The 16,713-nt window shown below is 50.0% G+C and overlaps 5 protein-coding genes across 5 annotated transcripts; 2 read left to right on the top strand and 3 right to left on the bottom strand.

Moving 5' to 3' along the window:
- Positions 1 to 336: 336 nt before the first annotated feature.
- LOC121599208 (tryptophan--tRNA ligase, mitochondrial) lies at positions 337 to 1,667 on the top strand. Its single transcript, XM_041926837.1, has 3 exons — positions 337 to 475; positions 536 to 697; positions 757 to 1,667. Exons 1-3 carry the CDS (start codon positions 386 to 388, stop codon positions 1,630 to 1,632), a joined length of 1,128 nt encoding a protein of 375 aa, XP_041782771.1. The 5' UTR covers positions 337 to 385; the 3' UTR covers positions 1,633 to 1,667.
- A 103-nt stretch (positions 1,668 to 1,770) lies between these two features.
- Positions 1,771 to 6,244, top strand: LOC121599207 (dynein regulatory complex protein 11). The gene is made up of 2 exons (XM_041926835.1): positions 1,771 to 3,917; positions 4,836 to 6,244. The coding sequence occupies exons 1-2, from the start codon at positions 2,333 to 2,335 to the stop codon at positions 6,131 to 6,133; spliced, it is 2,883 nt and encodes a 960-aa protein (XP_041782769.1). The 5' UTR covers positions 1,771 to 2,332; the 3' UTR covers positions 6,134 to 6,244.
- Positions 6,245 to 6,338: 94 nt separating this feature from the next.
- Positions 6,339 to 13,664, bottom strand: LOC121599206 (N-acetyltransferase eco). The gene is made up of 4 exons (XM_041926834.1): positions 13,191 to 13,664; positions 9,029 to 10,972; positions 6,614 to 7,307; positions 6,339 to 6,540 (listed from the first exon to the last, which is right to left on the bottom strand). The coding sequence occupies exons 1-4, from the start codon at positions 13,372 to 13,374 to the stop codon at positions 6,339 to 6,341; spliced, it is 3,024 nt and encodes a 1,007-aa protein (XP_041782768.1). The 5' UTR covers positions 13,375 to 13,664.
- Positions 13,665 to 13,813: 149 nt separating this feature from the next.
- On the bottom strand, positions 13,814 to 14,493 carry LOC121599209 (BLOC-1-related complex subunit 7). Its single transcript, XM_041926838.1, has 2 exons — positions 14,403 to 14,493; positions 13,814 to 14,337 (listed from the first exon to the last, which is right to left on the bottom strand). The coding sequence occupies exon 2, from the start codon at positions 14,304 to 14,306 to the stop codon at positions 13,989 to 13,991; it is 318 nt and encodes a 105-aa protein (XP_041782772.1). The 5' UTR covers positions 14,307 to 14,337; positions 14,403 to 14,493; the 3' UTR covers positions 13,814 to 13,988.
- Positions 14,494 to 14,755: 262 nt separating this feature from the next.
- On the bottom strand, positions 14,756 to 16,582 carry LOC121599427. The gene is made up of 2 exons (XM_041927221.1): positions 16,479 to 16,582; positions 14,756 to 16,412 (listed from the first exon to the last, which is right to left on the bottom strand). The coding sequence occupies exons 1-2, from the start codon at positions 16,524 to 16,526 to the stop codon at positions 14,982 to 14,984; spliced, it is 1,479 nt and encodes a 492-aa protein (XP_041783155.1). The 5' UTR covers positions 16,527 to 16,582; the 3' UTR covers positions 14,756 to 14,981.
- Between the last annotated feature and the right edge of the window lie 131 nt (positions 16,583 to 16,713).

The following is a 16,713-nucleotide window of genomic DNA, read 5'->3' as shown; positions in this document are numbered from 1 at the left end:
GGAATCGTCCTTCTGCAAGATCGTGCGGAGGATCGTACTCGACCATTTTTACGTAAATTGATCCGACACAATATCAGTATATTGGATCAATTCAGAAAGTTCCGATCGGTTCTGGAAGCTTTGGGAGAAATCCGAAAAAGATTTATTTAGATTCGGAATCGTGGGTGCGTAGATGTGCTCTAGGGTACACATCTCTACTGTCGCACACAAACGGTATTAAAAACCGAGGCTTTGCATACAATTTCAAACACCACAATTGTATGCGAGTTGGTAATTTTGTATGCGATACACTTTACAGTGTAGCCGGTTTGTTGTGACATTCCGGGCTATCGTCGTTTTGCGCTGTTGTTTACATTTTGCACCGTCCGCTAGCAAACCGGAAAAAATGTTCAGCGCCAAACGTGTTTTACCCTTTCTGCTGAAGAATACGAACGGCCTACGACAGCAAAAACGCTTCCTTTCCGCAGAAGCGAAGGTACGTGCGTGTTTACATGACGGTGTGCATTAAGTAACGTTTCCTTTCTCCCTCCAAAAGCCCGCCCCATGGCCACGGAAGGTGTTTTCCGGCGTGCAGCCGACCGGTGCGCTGCACATTGGCAACTATCTCGGTGCGGTGAAGCGCTGGGTGGAGCTGCAGGAAGCCGGAGAGGACGTCACCTACTGTATTGTTGATTTGCACTCCATGACCATCCCGCCGGTAAGAAGCATACCCTGAAGTGGGGAGCATTACACTGATGTTTGGTATTATCCTCTCAGGACCCCGACACGTTACGTCACAACACGCTGCAAATGACGGCAACGCTATTAGCGTGCGGTATCGATCCGGCACGGGCCACCCTCTTCCTCCAGTCGGCCGTCCCGCAGCATGCCGAACTGTCCTGGATTCTGGGCTGTCTCACGACAATGGCCCGCCTGACCCATCTTCCCCAGTACAAGGAAAAGTCGGCCAACATGAAGGAAATTCCGCTCGGCCTGTACCTCTACCCGGTCCTGCAGGCGGCCGACATTATGCTGTACAAAGCGACCCACGTGCCGGTCGGGGAGGATCAAATCCAGCAGCTGCAGCTGGCCCAATCGTTGGCGCGCGCGTTCAACAACAAGTACGGCCGAACGTTCCCGTTCTGCGAGACGCTCGTGAACGACGGCAGCCGGCTGAAGTCGTTGCGCGACCCGTCGAAAAAGATGTCCAAATCGGATCCGGACCCGAAGAGCTGCATCATGCTGATCGACCCGGCCGACGTGGTGCTGGAGAAGGTGAAGAAGTCGGTGACGGATTTCCGCTCGGAGGTCACGTTCGATGCGAAAGAGCGGCCCGGCGTGTCGAATCTGATCACGATCCACTCGCTGGTCAGTGGCAAACCGGTGGAGGAGATATGCCGGGAGGCGGTGGGGAAAAACACGGGCCAGTACAAGCTGCTGGTGGCGGAAGCGTTGATTGAGCATCTGCGGCCGATCCGGGAGCGGATGGAGCGGTACACGCGGGATGTTGGCTATTTGGCCGACGTTATCGAGGAGGGCAGTGAGCGGGCGCGGGCGATAGCGGAGCAGACGATCGACGAGGTGAAGGAGAAGATCGGTGTCGACGGGTTACGTGCTGGCCGGCGGCAAAGGAATGTGCGGCAGGAGAGTTAAATAAAATCGCAGCGTGCTGTGGCAGTAGTGAAGGAAGAGTAAACGGGTTTTGCAGTGCAAACTAAAAGCAAAGAAAGCTGTGGGTGCAGTTTCAACGTGCTTAGCAACCGCGACAGAAAATTAGTCGGAGATTAAAAACCAGAATTTGGTTGTAACTAGTTAATTTGGTACGGTTAGAGGGTTAGAGTGCAAGATAATTACTGAAGTAATTAATAACCTAAGGATGCGTGCAACGGTTTTTTTTAAAAGACAACGCAAATTCCAAAGTGATTTTTAATTCCAAGGGATGCATTAAGACAAAATGATTCAAAATTTATGCTGCTCCTCGTACTAATTCCAAACCCATGTCGAACCTGGAATTTTACATAACTCATTCTGGTGCTGGATCTGATTCCCATATAGGTGATAGAATTGGTCATGAACCTGACCCTGGAACTGATACTAACCCCTTACCAGCTCTTTAACTCAGTGATCTCCAGCCTGTGGTATACCTTTCAAAACACAAACAACTAAGTCGGCGTTGCGTTTTCCATAATGGATGTGGTTGCCATTGTAGGATATAAACTGAATAAAAATCATCCAAGCAACCGCTAAAAAGTAACGCTGATCAGCCTTTAGTAGAATTTTGTAATAGAAGAAGAGATATGTGCATTTTTTAAATTATATTATAGTGGCAAAACAGAGAAAACCTTCAGGCAAAATGGCGCAGGCGAAGGCTGTTGCCAAGTTTTGGATCACAACCACCGACCTGCTCGATCACGTGCTGAAGTACGAAAAACGAATGCAACTAGCGGAACCGACCAAGGACGGGCGGATCGTGCATCGCTTGGTGTCGAATCTGTTCTGCCGGTATGTGCAGCTGTGCCGCAGCCTGGAGCGCTGCTACGACCAAACGCTGCAAGTCCAGAAGCGTGCCGTCATACAGCAACTGCTGGAGGCAGGGCAGGCGCGCATGTTCGAGCTCAGGACGAAGCTGCAGGAGATCGAGCTGAGCGAGTTCGTGTACGTGGACGGGGCGCTGCAGGAGCAGCATCTAATACCGGACGATGTGCTGGCGGTACGTCCCTGCTACTTTCCCGCACGGCGACCCGACGAACTGCAAGCGCTGCTCGATGCGCAAAAGCTGCCCCCGTTCATTGAGCCGGGAAGTGATGCGGAGGACGGGAGCTCCTCGGACGAAAGCGAACAACCGGAGGAAGAGCAGGTTCCCGTTGGAAAAGGCATTAACCGGCCCGTCGTAAAGCGAGACCGTCGTAAGGAGCGACTGCAGGCCGCATTGAACCTGATCACGGCGCACGAACGGGCACGCCAGGCCCGGGTACGGCAAACGAACTTTCGGCTCCATCCCGACCGTTACTATCCGAAACCGATCGACGAGGAGATTGTGGACGTGCCGTACGAGTTTTTCTACCGCCCCGGCCAGTTCATGCTGTACCCGGTGAAGCGCACCGTCTACAACTGGGACTTTCGGATGAAGAAGAAAGATGTGGTCCACTTTGCGTACTACGCACCACCGGGCTGGGAGGAACAAACAGTTCGGCTAGCGTCCGTGCGATGGCCCGACGCGAAGGAGCTAGCCCTGAAGCAGCAGGCCGAGGAAGAAGCTGCGGCGGAGCTGGCCCAGGCCGAAGCGGCGAAGCGTCTGGAAGAGGCATTGGAACGCATCAGGCTGAACCGAGCCGCAGCAAAGATACAACACTATTGGCGCAAATTTAAAGCACTGAAGACGCAGAAAAAGCATCGCTTTGATAGATCCAAATTTTTGGGACTGTTTGATGACTATGAACCGAAGCTGGGGGATGCGCTTGCCGTGGCGGAGGTGCGAGCGGCACGTCGAGCCCGACAGCCCGAGTTCGATCGTAGCTTTGTGGCGGCAATCGCAGACGAAAAGGCACGAATATTGCGCATCCGAGGTCCGGCCCTGCTCGAAGACATTACCGACTTAGTGCGGGCTTGGTTTCGCGAGTGGTACGACGAGACGCTGGCGTTCGATCTGATCCCGGAACCGTTCCAGGGCGGCACGGTGTTGATTGTGCGCGGCGAAACGCTTACGCCGCTGGAGTATCTGGCCCTGGAGCGGCAGAAGCAGCTCGATAAGCTGAAGACGCCAGAGCAGAGGAAAAAGGAAGCCGATGCGAAGAAGGCGGCGAAGGAGCGCGAGCAGGAGAAGAAGCGGGAGGAGAAGGCACGGCTGAAGGAGCTGGCGCGGGAGAAACGGGCCAGGGAGAGGAAGGAGGGCAAGACGTACGATTTTACCGAACCGGAGTTTATGACCAATGCGTACCGTAAGGACAATTACTGCAAAAGTTCATTCTACGATTCTATATTTTCTCCTAAGCTAAGCTTCTGAAACAGTTTCTAGATCAAGATACGTTTTTGGTGAATTTCTAGACCACGAAAAATTCAAAGAGGATTAGGATCATTGCCAGAATCTGGTTAGTTGCAGGTTAGGTTCCTGTATCGGAGCAGGTTCAATAGAAGTTCCAATATCTTAGAATAGTAACATGTATTAAATCGGTATAGAGTTGTGGGCTGTTCCAATCAGGATCAGCTGATATTCTTTATCTGTTGAAGGTTAAGAATAGGTTCGACGCCAAATTCAGGATCAGGATAGGTTCTTCATGAACTGCAGGACCGAAACAGGTCTGTTTAGGCTATTGTAAGACTATTTACTAAGCTATTATAACACCAGAGCCGGGATAGTCTCGTGATGAACTACAGGACTGGAACAGGTCTGTTCCACATCCAAGATTGGATTACTATCCTTTAAAAGAGAATAGGATAGTTTAAACAATGGTCCCAACATTAGGATTGGTTCAGAATAAATTCCAGGCACAGGATTATTACAGTATCAGTTTGAAGACCAATGTATCGGATCAGGATCGAGGTAGATTTAGGATCAGGTTCGGAATCAGTTCCACGACCGGAACTGGCTCAGGGTTCGTTTCGAGCATTAATTCCACAATATGGAATAGATCCTCCAAAAGCAGAATTGGTTCAAAATCAGTTTTAGGGCTGGAACTGGACCGGGATTAAATCTACGACGAGAATATGTTCAGGATTAATTCCACGATAGGGATAGGTTGCATAACAGTTCCAAGATCTAGTTCCAGTGCCATAATGGATTTGAGACCTGTTCCAAAGATCATCCACAGACATCGGCTTATTCTTTCTCATCGTTTCGGGCTTTTCTTAATTTCCAGTAACGCTGGAGGAAACACTCGCACGATACCGCAAAGATTGGGCCTTTGTCAACGAGCTAGACAACCTGCAGGATCTTCCCATCATGGAGTGGATCACGTTGGACAAGTTTGCCGAGGTCCACCAAGAACTGCACGCCGAAGTACACGAGCTGCTCAAATCCGAACGGGAGCTCCTGCAGATGGCGCTGTGCAAGGACGAGCGGATGAAGTACAAACCACCGAAACCGAAAAAGCCTCCCCGTGCGAAAGGCGCCAAGGGGAAGAAACGCAAAGAGCCGATCGATCCGACAGCTGATCTGTCCGTTGAATCCATCCTTAATGAGTTGGTCGAGCGAAACGTACTAAAAACGTGTCGCAAGCGAACGTTTGAAGATTACATCGGTGACTTCAATTACGCCGCCTTCGAGAGGCGCAATCGGCTGGAGCAGGATCCACCGCCGGGCATGGGAGAGGTGAGAGCGATACTTCAATCGTACCTCTACGGGATGGGACCACTCGATGCACCGAAACCGAAGTCCCTCTGTCTGGTAGGCCCTTCGGGGTACGGGAAAACGTTACTGCTGGAAGCGATCTGCAACGAAACGGGCTCCACCCTGTTCGACCTGAGCGTTGACACGTGTGGACCGATCGAACCGAACAACATGGCGTACTTTTTGCAGCTCGTACTACGCGCCGCCCGCCTACTGCAACCGTCGGTACTGGCGATCGAGGGTGTTCATCGTGCGTTCTACAAAAAAGTGCCCCAGCCGGAGCAACCGCTCGATCCTGCCAAGCTCGGCAAGCATCTATTCAAGCTGATCGTTAAGCAGCTCAAACCGGAAGATAAGGTACTGCTTGTCGGCACCTCCGATCAGCCGTGGGTGGCGAAGGTAGGACCGCTGAAGAAATGCTTCGACAAGATCCTGCTGCTACCCCGACCGGACTATGGCTCCACCGTGCTGCTGTGGCAGTATGCGTTGCGTCGCTTTCCAACGGTACCGCGCGATTTGAACCTGTCCGCCCTGGCCAAGGTCACTACCGGCTACTCGGCAGGGCAGATATTGGAGTGCGCACGGCAGGTGCTTCACATCCGACGCCGCATGCAGTTCGGCCGCAAGCCTTTGCAGGTGGGCGAGCTGTTGGACCACTTTCTTGCTGGGGCCACTCCGCAGTACCCGATCGCCGACAAGGAGTATGAGAAGTTTGTCAAATGGCACCGCAAGGTGGACAAGCTAGCGAAACAGCGGGCAAAGGTGATGCGCGAGCGGCAACTGCTCGCCGAACAGATGGCAGCGAAGGCCGCCGGAGCAAAGAAATGAGGAATACGCTTTAATCATTTTCGTAAAAAAAACCCGTTCACCCGTCCGTCGTGGGATTGTTTATTATTAAATGCAGTGACAAAAATTATCCAATAAACACAGAGAACGCAATAGTGGAGAACACATGGGGGGAGCGGCAGGGAGTGAAAGAGAAAATTAAATTAACGATCATTAACGTGGCACATTATATGCGAGCCCCGCTCCCTTAAACGTAGACGAGAAAGTCTTTCCTGCCGCAGACAGATTCCGCGAACAGTTTGCCCATCTCCGTCGGTGCCCCGAACGCGACCTCGTCCACCGCGATGGTGTAGCCGAAGATGTAGTGATACCGGACGGCGGCCACCAGTTTGCGTCCGACTCCTTTGCGGCGGTACTTCGGCGCAACCCAAATGCGTGAGATGCCGCATCTGTGGTGAAAAAAAGATGGTGAATTAATAGTGGTAAGTTTAAAAAACAAAGTCCGCCTTTCGAACCACTCACTTGGCGTGATAGAACTCGGACGAGTAGCAATCGATCGGTACGCCGTGCAGCCCGTCGAGGCAAATCATGCGGTTCGCGTACTGGAGCGGCTGCACCACACAGATCCCGAGCACGGTCGAGCGCGCGACGGCCAGATAGACGCACGCCCCTTCCGGCAGCTCGCCGCACGTCGCGTACCCCAGCTCGCCGTCCACCAGCTCCAGCACGGACTGGGCCTTCCGCAACAGCGGCTGCCGGGTGCTATCGACCTGCGATACGACGACGATGCGCCCGGTGACGTCCCACTCCGGTACCTGCACCACCACCTGCTCGTTCAGCCCGCTCGGGAAGCTCAGCTGCGCCTGCGAGCGATGGAAGCGATCGTGGAAAAGCTCCTCCTCGGGCTCGTGCGTCGTGTAGGTGAGGCCGCACTCCTTGCAGTGCACCGCACCGTACACGCGCTGTCCCGCATCGATCTGGTACTGGTTGTGACCGGCACCAGCTCTGTCCGCTTTCGCTCGTTGGTCCGGCTGCTGGCGGAGCAAATGCCGCACGTCCGCCGTTTGCTGTTCGGCGGCAAGCGTTTGCTGTCGTTCCTCGCGCCATAGCTCTTTTACGCGGTCGGGATAGAAGATGGGGTAGTATGCGTTGGTGGTTGGGTCGGTTGGCATCGGCTGCTCCGACTGGCACTGGGTTTGGCACTGGTAGTGTGATACTAGGAGGGAAAAGGGAAAAGGAAATGAGAACGGTCAAAGATGAAAAAAATCATTTCGTAGTGCAAATTGGATTCTGTTTAGGGAGTCATCCATAAATTGCGTTAATTTGTAGGAATGATCAAACCGATAAAAAATTACTTGAGGAGATATACTTATGGCTTTTCGCAACATCTGTATTGGGGCAAGACCAAGCAAAGACTATTTATTTTTCTGCAAATACTTGCCGAGAACGTATAAAAAAAACTGAATGAAAATAAATCAACCGTTTGGTGCTTTAAGCTGATGCATTGAATGTTCCGATAAGATCTGACGCGAATTACAGTGTGGCTATTCCTTAGTTTGGGCTAATCAGAGGTGATGCCAAAATGCCAAATGCCAGATGCCAAATTACCAACAAACCATGTGATGGTCAATGGATTATTTCGATCATAGGATTGGAATCGATCTGGTGATTTGTTAATAAGCTCAGCGGCTCAGGGATAGGAAGGTTCTAACTTTCCGACCATTCCCCAATTGATCCAACCGACCTGATATAACGAACCATTCAGACTAGTGATGGGTAAAGTTGGCAAAAATCCTGAGCCGACTCTGATCCGATTCCGATAATTTCGGAACCGACTCCGGAAGATAGGTCCACCTAGCATTATCTGAAGTCGTTTGGAATCGTCCGTAGTCGCACGGAATCGTCCCAAGTCATCCCGAGTCGTTCGGAGTTGGTGTCGTCCGGAGTCGTTCAGAGTCGTCCTGAGTCGTTTGGAGTTGTTCGGAGTCGTCCGGAGTCGGCCAGAATCGGCCTTCGAAACAAAGACCCGTACACGAAGTGCACGCACAAAGTGGCAGACAAAAAAACACAACGAAATGAGATGTCTCATCACATGCATATTGTGGTGCCGGTGCCGTCTTCTAGGCCTTGAGCCTTTTTCGGTTAGAAGACGCAATGCACCGTGCTCTTTCATCGCTTGTTTGGTAAATGGCTCTATCAATGTGGCCACAGTGAACTATGATACAAGTCTTGATTTTGCTATTTGTTTGTACCGGATCTTAATATGTTTTCCGGATCTTAACAATATATAATAATTACACCAAAACGGCTCCAGTAGACCCCGATAGACTCTGAATGACTCTGACTCCGGCCGACTTCGAAAGACTCCGGACGATTCCAAATGACTCCGGGCAACGGCAGACAACTCTGAAAGATGCCGGACGACTCCCTACAACTCCGGGCGATTTCGAACGACTCCGGGTGCCTCCGGAAAACTCCGAAAAAACTCCAGAAGATCAACTGCGATCGACTCTGGATGTCTCTGAATGATTCCGACTCCGCACAACTCCAAACGACTCTGAACGACTCCGGACGGATTCCTACACCGAACGACTCCGACTCCGGACGAAACTGATGGAAACTAGTCGGAATCAGATTAACAATAGCCGCAGTTGGAATCGCACTAATAATAGCCGGAATCGAATCGGAGTCTTGGGTGCGCTTCAAAGAGCATATCACTAATTCAGACCATTCCGATGATGTGCTGATAATTCCAACCAGTGAATTGGTGGAAGTGGTTCGTTTTTAAAAATCCTACTAGGTTCAAAATTTCGAACTTACATCCGTACCTATCGAATATGCTAGGCGCACTCCGGGACGCACATCACTAGCTCGTTTCATTGTTATTGTTAAAAAGGCATATAAATATTCAAAACATCGATTTTGTTGCCAACTTACCGGTTGAGTTCTGCACCACCGTTGTAGACGCAGCACTCTCGTTGTGATAAATTGTAGACGTTGTGTGATACGTGTCGTGCTGTATGATGATTGTACTGTTGGATAAAAAGTCGTCCCGCTGCTCGACGCCCTCGTACATGCTTTCGCCATCGTACGCAAGATGATCGTAACCATCGAACGTCGTGGAGTAATTGTTAGCCTCGTGAAGGACGGCCTCAGTGATCTCACTGCCGCCATGTTGTACTACAACCATCCCATTCTCGCAGTCCGCCTGCTGAGCCTCCATGGTGGTGTCCCCCTCGGGCGGACTGTGCTCCACCACAAACCCATCGCCCGCCGACAGATAGATAACGTTCGATTGGATCGGTATCGGTGCATCGTCCTCATCGTTCGCCCTTCCCTCGCCGAAACTGTCGCTACCACCATCACCGAGCTTGCTGATCAAATCTTCCACCTCCGCCTGCTCGTGCGCAAAGTCGAAACTTTCCTCCCCGAACGCGGTACGCCGGCGCTTCGGTGGCTGCGGAAAGCTGAGCAGCTTGCGCTTTCCGCCCTGCTTCACGCCAACCATGATCGTGTCGAAGTGTTTGTACACGCTGCGTATTGATCGCGATCGACGCTTCGAGCGGAAGAACTTGCGCTGTGTGCTACCACCGTGCTCCTCGTCCTCCTCCGAGGCTGAGCCTTCCTCTTCCGACGAAGACGAGCCAGCCCCCTCGCTCTCGGACGACAGCCCCGCGCCAGCTAAATCCGTCATCGAGCGGGAGGTGACGAGCGGACGGGCGGCGGCGCGCTTTAAGTTTCTCTGTCCCTCGCGCAAAATACTGTTCACGCGCTTCAGCTGCTGCAGCATCTGCTCGTGATCCGGTTGCTTGTTGCTGTTCGGCGTGGTGGGGCAGCTTTTCGTGCCACCGGCGATGGCACGATTTTTCGTCTGCTTTGCCGCCACCGAACCTCCGCCTTTTGCTGTGCGTGACCGATCAACTCGAGCTTCCTTGGGGGAGCGTTTTTTCGACGGCTTCCGTATCTTGTGCACTGTCCCCCGCTGCCCTAGCCGTGGGGCGGCGGACGAGAACGATTTGGAGCGTTTGCGCATGGTCGCTTTGTGTGGAGTTTTTGTGAGCGGCACGTGCTTGGGCGTCACTGGCTGGTGGTGCGTTGTGGATCGCTTCGGGGAGGGCGTTGATTTGTGGGCGCTGGTGCTGGTTGGGCCCTGTGCCAACGAAGTCGCCGACGAGTAGAACGATTTCGTCGACAAAGGCTGCAGTGGTTTAAGGGGGCTGTGGTCCTTTTCGGCGACGGACGCTGATGAGTAGAACGATTTCGCCGGTATGGGCTGAACGTCGTTAAAGTGCAGTGCGGTACGGGCCTTCACATTGGCTCGCTTTGCAGTACTGCTGCTCCCTCCCGTCTCGGTGCACACCGGCGACTGGGAACGGTTGTCCGGCGTACTCACCACCGTGTGCGGTCTTTTCACACCCAGCAGCTGCGCCTTTTGCTGGGGGTGTTGGGGCTGAGCCTGCTGCTGCGTCCTGCGCTGCAACGGTTCAACCGACGCCCGATCCCTATTGGTCGATCGGCTGCGCGTCGTCACGCCCGGCGTGCGGTGCAGGGCTTTTGTGCGCTTTTCCACGAGATTTAGATCCGAGCTCATCATCAGCGAGAGCGAGTTGGAGTTGTTCTCGTCGAGCAGGGCGCTCTCCTCGGCACTGAGCCGGCTGCTCGGCGTTTCCGGGATGCTGCCGCTGAACGAGAAGCGCGTCTCCTCGTCCACCATCGCGACGTTTTCCTTGTCCTGGTCGACGGACAGCAGCTCGTACCGGCCGTTGTTGGTGAAGCGGCGGGCAAAGTCGGGCGACAGCGACCGATCACTGTCCGGCGACTCGTTGCCGAACAGGTTGCGGAACGAGGTGATGTTGGTAAGCGCATTGCTGCTGCTGCTGGCTGCAGTTTGGGTTGGGGGGGAGGGATGGATGGGAGAATTCATGTTAGTTGTACGTTTTGAAATTGTTCAGTTAATTTGGCAAGGTTACAGGACTGCGCAAATACATTTCTAAGATCCCTCTTAAGAGTGCGCTGAAATTGTTGGCCTCTTAACACAATTAAAAAAAAAATACTAATGACGATACCCCTCAAGACGATACCAAACCAATACTGGCCCTGACACCAGTACATTACATATTCCGATCCAAGAACTCCATATGACCTAAAACCAGTCCTGGATCTGGTACTGAATCTATACCGGTCCTGGAACCTACCATGAACCCATACTGATCCTAGAACCTATCATGAAGCCATAATAGTCCTGGAACCAATCATGAACCTATACTGTTCCTGTAGACGATAATGAATCCATACCGGTCCTGGATCCGATCAAGAAACCATACTGGTCCTGGAAATAATCGTAAACCATCATAACCAATCATAAATCCATTCCTGGAACTGATACTGAACTCATGCTGATTCAGGAACCTATAAAGTATCCATATTAGTCCTGGAATTGAAAGTAAACCCATAAAGAACCTGCAACAGATACTACATCAATACTGGTCCAGGAGCCTATCAAGTACCCGTACCAGTTCTGGTACCTATGATGAACCCATACCAGTTCCGGAACCTATCATGAACCTATACCGGTATTTGAGCCGATCACAATTCCATACCGGTCCGGGAACAGATATTGAACCCGGACTGGTTCAGAAATCTATAAAGAATCCATAGTCCTAGAACTGAAAGTAAACCCATATAGGACCTGGAACTGATACTCAACCGATACCGGTCCTGGAACCGATCGTGAACTCATACTGATTTAAAAATGGCTTCTGGTTTCAATTATTTACAAGAACTGTACTTGGAACTGTTCCGGATAAGGATTCGGAACGATACTTGGACCGGGTATGGAACTGATACCGAATTAAAAAATAGCATATTTTAAATAATCTTTAAATAAATTGGACAATATGTCTATGCCAATTTTTATGGATTTGGGAACAGTTCCAACATTGGTATGGGGTAAGGATAAGCTTCAATTACCTTAATGGAGTCGACATTAACTTCAGGGTCGGCATTTACAAGATCGTTATCAATTATGTATCAGTTTGTCCATTTTATCTTATGCATGTCCATTTTATCTTATTCCGGCTTCATGAGATCTATACAGTACCATGAAGCCGGATAGTCTAGTCCTTGCAACGGGGGGAACGGTCCCCATTATAGGCTTGAACCCACAACAGGCATATTAATGAGTCGTGCGAGTTTATGACTGTACCAAACAAATCCAAAATATCATGTTTTGTCGATTGTAACGTGTAAAGAGAGTTTTAATTTTGAATGGAAATTTCTCTCTAAATTGGATCAAGCAATGCAGAAATGTTCAACGAAAAGATAGCAGGAGAAACCATGTGGCACCACCATTAATTTAAATTTGTTTTATTGAATAAATATTGCATTGTTTAGACGTCCTTGCAATAATTTTAATTAACAAATTAACACCACAAGCAAAAAGAACACATTTGTAAGGTCTTTTGTGTTGGTGGTAAATTCCATAAACAATTCCCAGAAAATCCCACCAAACATGCAACTATCAGGTTTATGGACCTTGGAAATGATCGGACAGGGAGCAAGCGTATAAACCGGTATCGTAAATCAATGCTAAATAAATAGCTCAAACAAATTATGGATCATTTCCTTCCCTTTCTCTGTTGTCGGCCTAATTCCCATCTATATAGGCAGCCAATCTCCCTTAACTAGGAGGGTTTTGTTTCACCGAATCCGGCCAACATGCTTGCTGTGCTACCCTGCGGCTCGTACCGAACTGAGGATCGCAACATCCTTTTGTGCAACCAAGGAGAAGACTGGACATGACCTTAGCCCATAGTCGAATCCGTCAGCGCCGTCAGGTCAAAACGACCAACAGGACACTCAAGTGAGGATCAAAGCGGGCACCGATGGCTAGAAGGGAAACGGCAGGAAGAAGCAAGCTACACCCAACAACGTCCTTGTTGGGATGCTCGGGCTTTACAACCCCCTCTCCTTTCAGTGACGAACCCAGTAGCAACAGAGCTAAGTAGGCCACTGGTTGTCCCGACATCAACGCGAGACGCCGTGGAGCTCCAGCATCGTCCGTCAGAACGCCCAAAAGCCAAGCCAGAACAGAACTTACGCGTTTGGCCTTTCTTCCGATGGCTCCCGAACCGCAGCGGTGTCATCGGCCCAAGGTCGGTCTCATCTGCTGCATCCTTCCCGAAGAGTGATTTTTTGCTGCTGCTGCCGCTGGCCAGCTTCGGCGTGCCGAGAAGGGCACCGCGGTGACCCTGTCGCACCGCATTCCGTGGCGTATGCTCCATCGCTGCCCGCGATCATGTGGGTGTTTTGTCGTCGGTTTGCTGAAAATTTCCACTCTCACACACACACTTTCGACTATTAGTGCTTCGGTTTTTGCAAATTTGGGGAACAATTAACGCATTTTCGTCGCGAAACACGAACGCGCAAGCTAATTCCAGCTCGAAGGATGATCTCAGCGCAGGAAACGTAAACAAACGCGCGTTGCTATGTTTATTTTTTGGCGCGCGCTGTCGCTGTTCGTCCGTGTGGAGGGGGTAGGATCAAAAATTACCCAAGTTTTGACGTAACGTTTACGCGGGCGCTGTCAGTTTGGGGGTAATTTTAAAATATCCTAGGCTTGTTGACAGTTCGAGGTAAACAAAAGGAAAAGAGGTAATTTTGTGGATGTTTGGATTTTTTTTAAAATATTATTCAACATTAATTATTCCGGAATGCACGCTATTGAATGAACTTAACTAAACGTTTAATAAATAAAGCTAAAATGTATGACAGTTGCTGGGCACAGTAACCTCATTAACAGCTCCTTTGAAAGCCAAACAAGCTATCTGACGACTATGGCTGTGGCGCAAACGCCCCTTTTTCTTATCCCCCTGCCTCACCGAACCACGCAGATTTATCACCTTTCCATGGCCTTCACCTGCTCCTCGACGTACTCCAGCTTCTCGGCCGCCTGCTCGATCGCTTCGTACTGGTAGTTCAGATGCTGGAATATGATCTCCATCTTCTTCAGATTCTGTATGCTGTTGTCGACCGTGCTCTCGTGGTAGGCAAAGTTCTTGGCCGCCTGCATCAGTATCTCGTTCGATTTCGAGCCGCGCACGATCTGCCGGGCGACGGACGAGGCATTGTTCACGTTCACGGCCACCCGTTCCGCCAGCCGCCGTTTCGAGTCGCTGAACAGATTCTTCGCGCTGCTGCTCGATGCGGATGCCATGGCTGCCGTGGGAAGATACGGGTTGCGGTAGCTACAATGGTAAGCGAATGCTTTTTTTTACCTGCACTGGAATGTGTATTTTAATTGAAAACTTACCTTCCCAAAAGAATGGAGCAAAATTTGCCGTGCGAGTGGACGCTGCTCGGAAGGGCAAATCTGAATTGTTTATGTTGTTGCTGCTTTTTCCCATTTGACAGCTTGCAAAGAGTGGCCAGCAGAAATGTGCTACTGTGCGATTTGATTAACCCTTGAGTGACGGAGGGCGTTGCAGTGACACAAAAGCCGACCAGAAGGTTTTCGGTTACATTTGAAACTTAAAAAAATCAGTTATTTATCATCAATGAAGGAACCATTATATGGAATCTATATATTTGTTTTTTGTTTTTATTATTGTTAGCTAATACTATAAAATTCTAATATCCATACTTCTTTTAAAATATTATCTTTATTGCATTTACCATTATCAAACCAAAATTCCCCGTTTTACAAGTACATTCTATATATTCTAGAAGTTCAGCACTTAAGTTGTTAAGCGTGTGTTGAAACATGTTAAACAAGCAAACCACGATTTGGGTTCGTAATACAAATAAATAATGGTATATAGTGGTACCCTAATAAATATTGTATAAACCATAATTCACATATAAATCTGATGGTCAAGGCAACATGGCACAACTAATGAAAAAAGTCAGCATTGCATCCAAAGCGTAGTTTCATGTCTTTGTTAAACTTATTGATCCAAGGAACTTCGATTCTATCTACTTTCGGGACTCGTTTTGCAACATCGGCCGGAGATACCGAAATACATCTTGGCAATATGTCGCATACAACGAGTCGGGTGAGCCGTGGTATTGGCACCATTTCTTTGAGACAGTCCAAACGCAACACATTTTGTAGTGTAAGCGTTTCCAGTGCAGGGAGATTACTGAGCGCTGCGAATATTTCTCGATAGCGCTCGTGTTGTATATCAATATCAAACTTGATCCATAACAAGCGTAACCGCCGCATGTGTCCAGCGAAAAGATCACATGCTGGAACCACCTGCGAGACGTTGAGTTTAATCATGAGCCACTCAATCGATTCAACTTTCGCTAACGATGGCCAGTCAATGTTAACATTGCCTAGCAGAAGCGTTTTGAGGTGGGGCAAGCGAACGCCAGCGAACGATAGACCTTTAATGTAGGTCTCAATTGACAACTGTCGTAAGTTGGTTAGGTTCGAGATGTAGCGGAACGAATCCGGATTGGAAATGTACATTAACGTGAACGACAGGTGCTCCAAATGGACGCACGATTCGCAGATGGCCTTCAGCACCTTATCTGTTACCGTGCAACTGTGAAAAAGTCGTAATTTTTTAAGCTGGGTCAACTGTTGACAAAATACGCCTTTATAGGATTCTGTTTTTTGTAAGTAATGGTTCAACGGACAATACCAAAGGCGTGTCGCCATGACCAGCTCCCTCAGATGTTTCAGCTTCCAGTACGGTTCTGCGTCACCATGCAGTGCATACTGTTCGCCTATCATGTACCACACGTCTATATACGCCAACACTTCCAGGCTCTGCATATTGGGGCAATTGATCCTGCCGGGCCAAACGCAGTTCAGCACCAGCTTGTGCAGTGAACGATTCACAATGTACAGTTGGCTGAATCTGGATTGATTATCACTTTGTTCGTAGCTGATGGCTAGCTCCTGCAGAGTGTCTAGCATTGACACTGCATCCGACAGCTGTACGGCCAATTTCTCCGGACCGGCCGGCAAATCAAGCTTCAGCACGGTCAGTTGCTGCATCAACCGTACTGCGAAAAGCTTGTCGAGCACAGCTTGCATATGCTCGATACTATCAGCCGTTGGCTGATACTGCACATCGAGATGAACACGCCGGTAGCAACGTTTAGTCCTATTCAGCAATTTGGTTGCCGCCTCCACCTTATCAGCAATTTCAATCAACGGCGGAAAGAATGCATAGCTCTTTCGTTTCTCGCGGATTCGCACCACAAACCGGCGGGCACTGTAGTCGGCAAACATTTGCTCCAACCGATGGCATGTTAGTGAAACTGCCTTCAGCGACTTGAGCTCAAGATAATCAAAAATGGAGAAAATGAGCTGGAACGAGCAATGAAGCCATGAGACTATGCAGGATGTGGGGTTTGAATGTTGGGTATTAATTACCTCCGATGGCAGCTTTTCGAAGGGAGATCCAGCATCGGGTAGATCCATTTCACATTCACCTGTAGCGCTGCTTTCAGTTGGCGTCAATGCACCATTCGCCGGCCGTGGCGTTTGTACGAATGATTCCGTTGTAAACATCGAGCTGTCAAAGTGTTTGTTTACCACAGCATGTTCGTCTTTTCTGTTTTGGACGAACTTCAGCTGTGTTTACACGATGGTGCACGCGCGCGCGAAA

The sequence above is a fragment of the Anopheles merus genome, chromosome 3L (assembly GCF_017562075.2).
Source record: "Anopheles merus strain MAF chromosome 3L, AmerM5.1, whole genome shotgun sequence".
In the NCBI taxonomy this organism is placed as follows: Eukaryota; Metazoa; Arthropoda; class Insecta; order Diptera; family Culicidae; genus Anopheles; species Anopheles merus.
The sequence above is the reverse complement of the archived record's forward strand: the minus strand, read 5'-3'. Positions and strand labels throughout refer to the sequence as shown.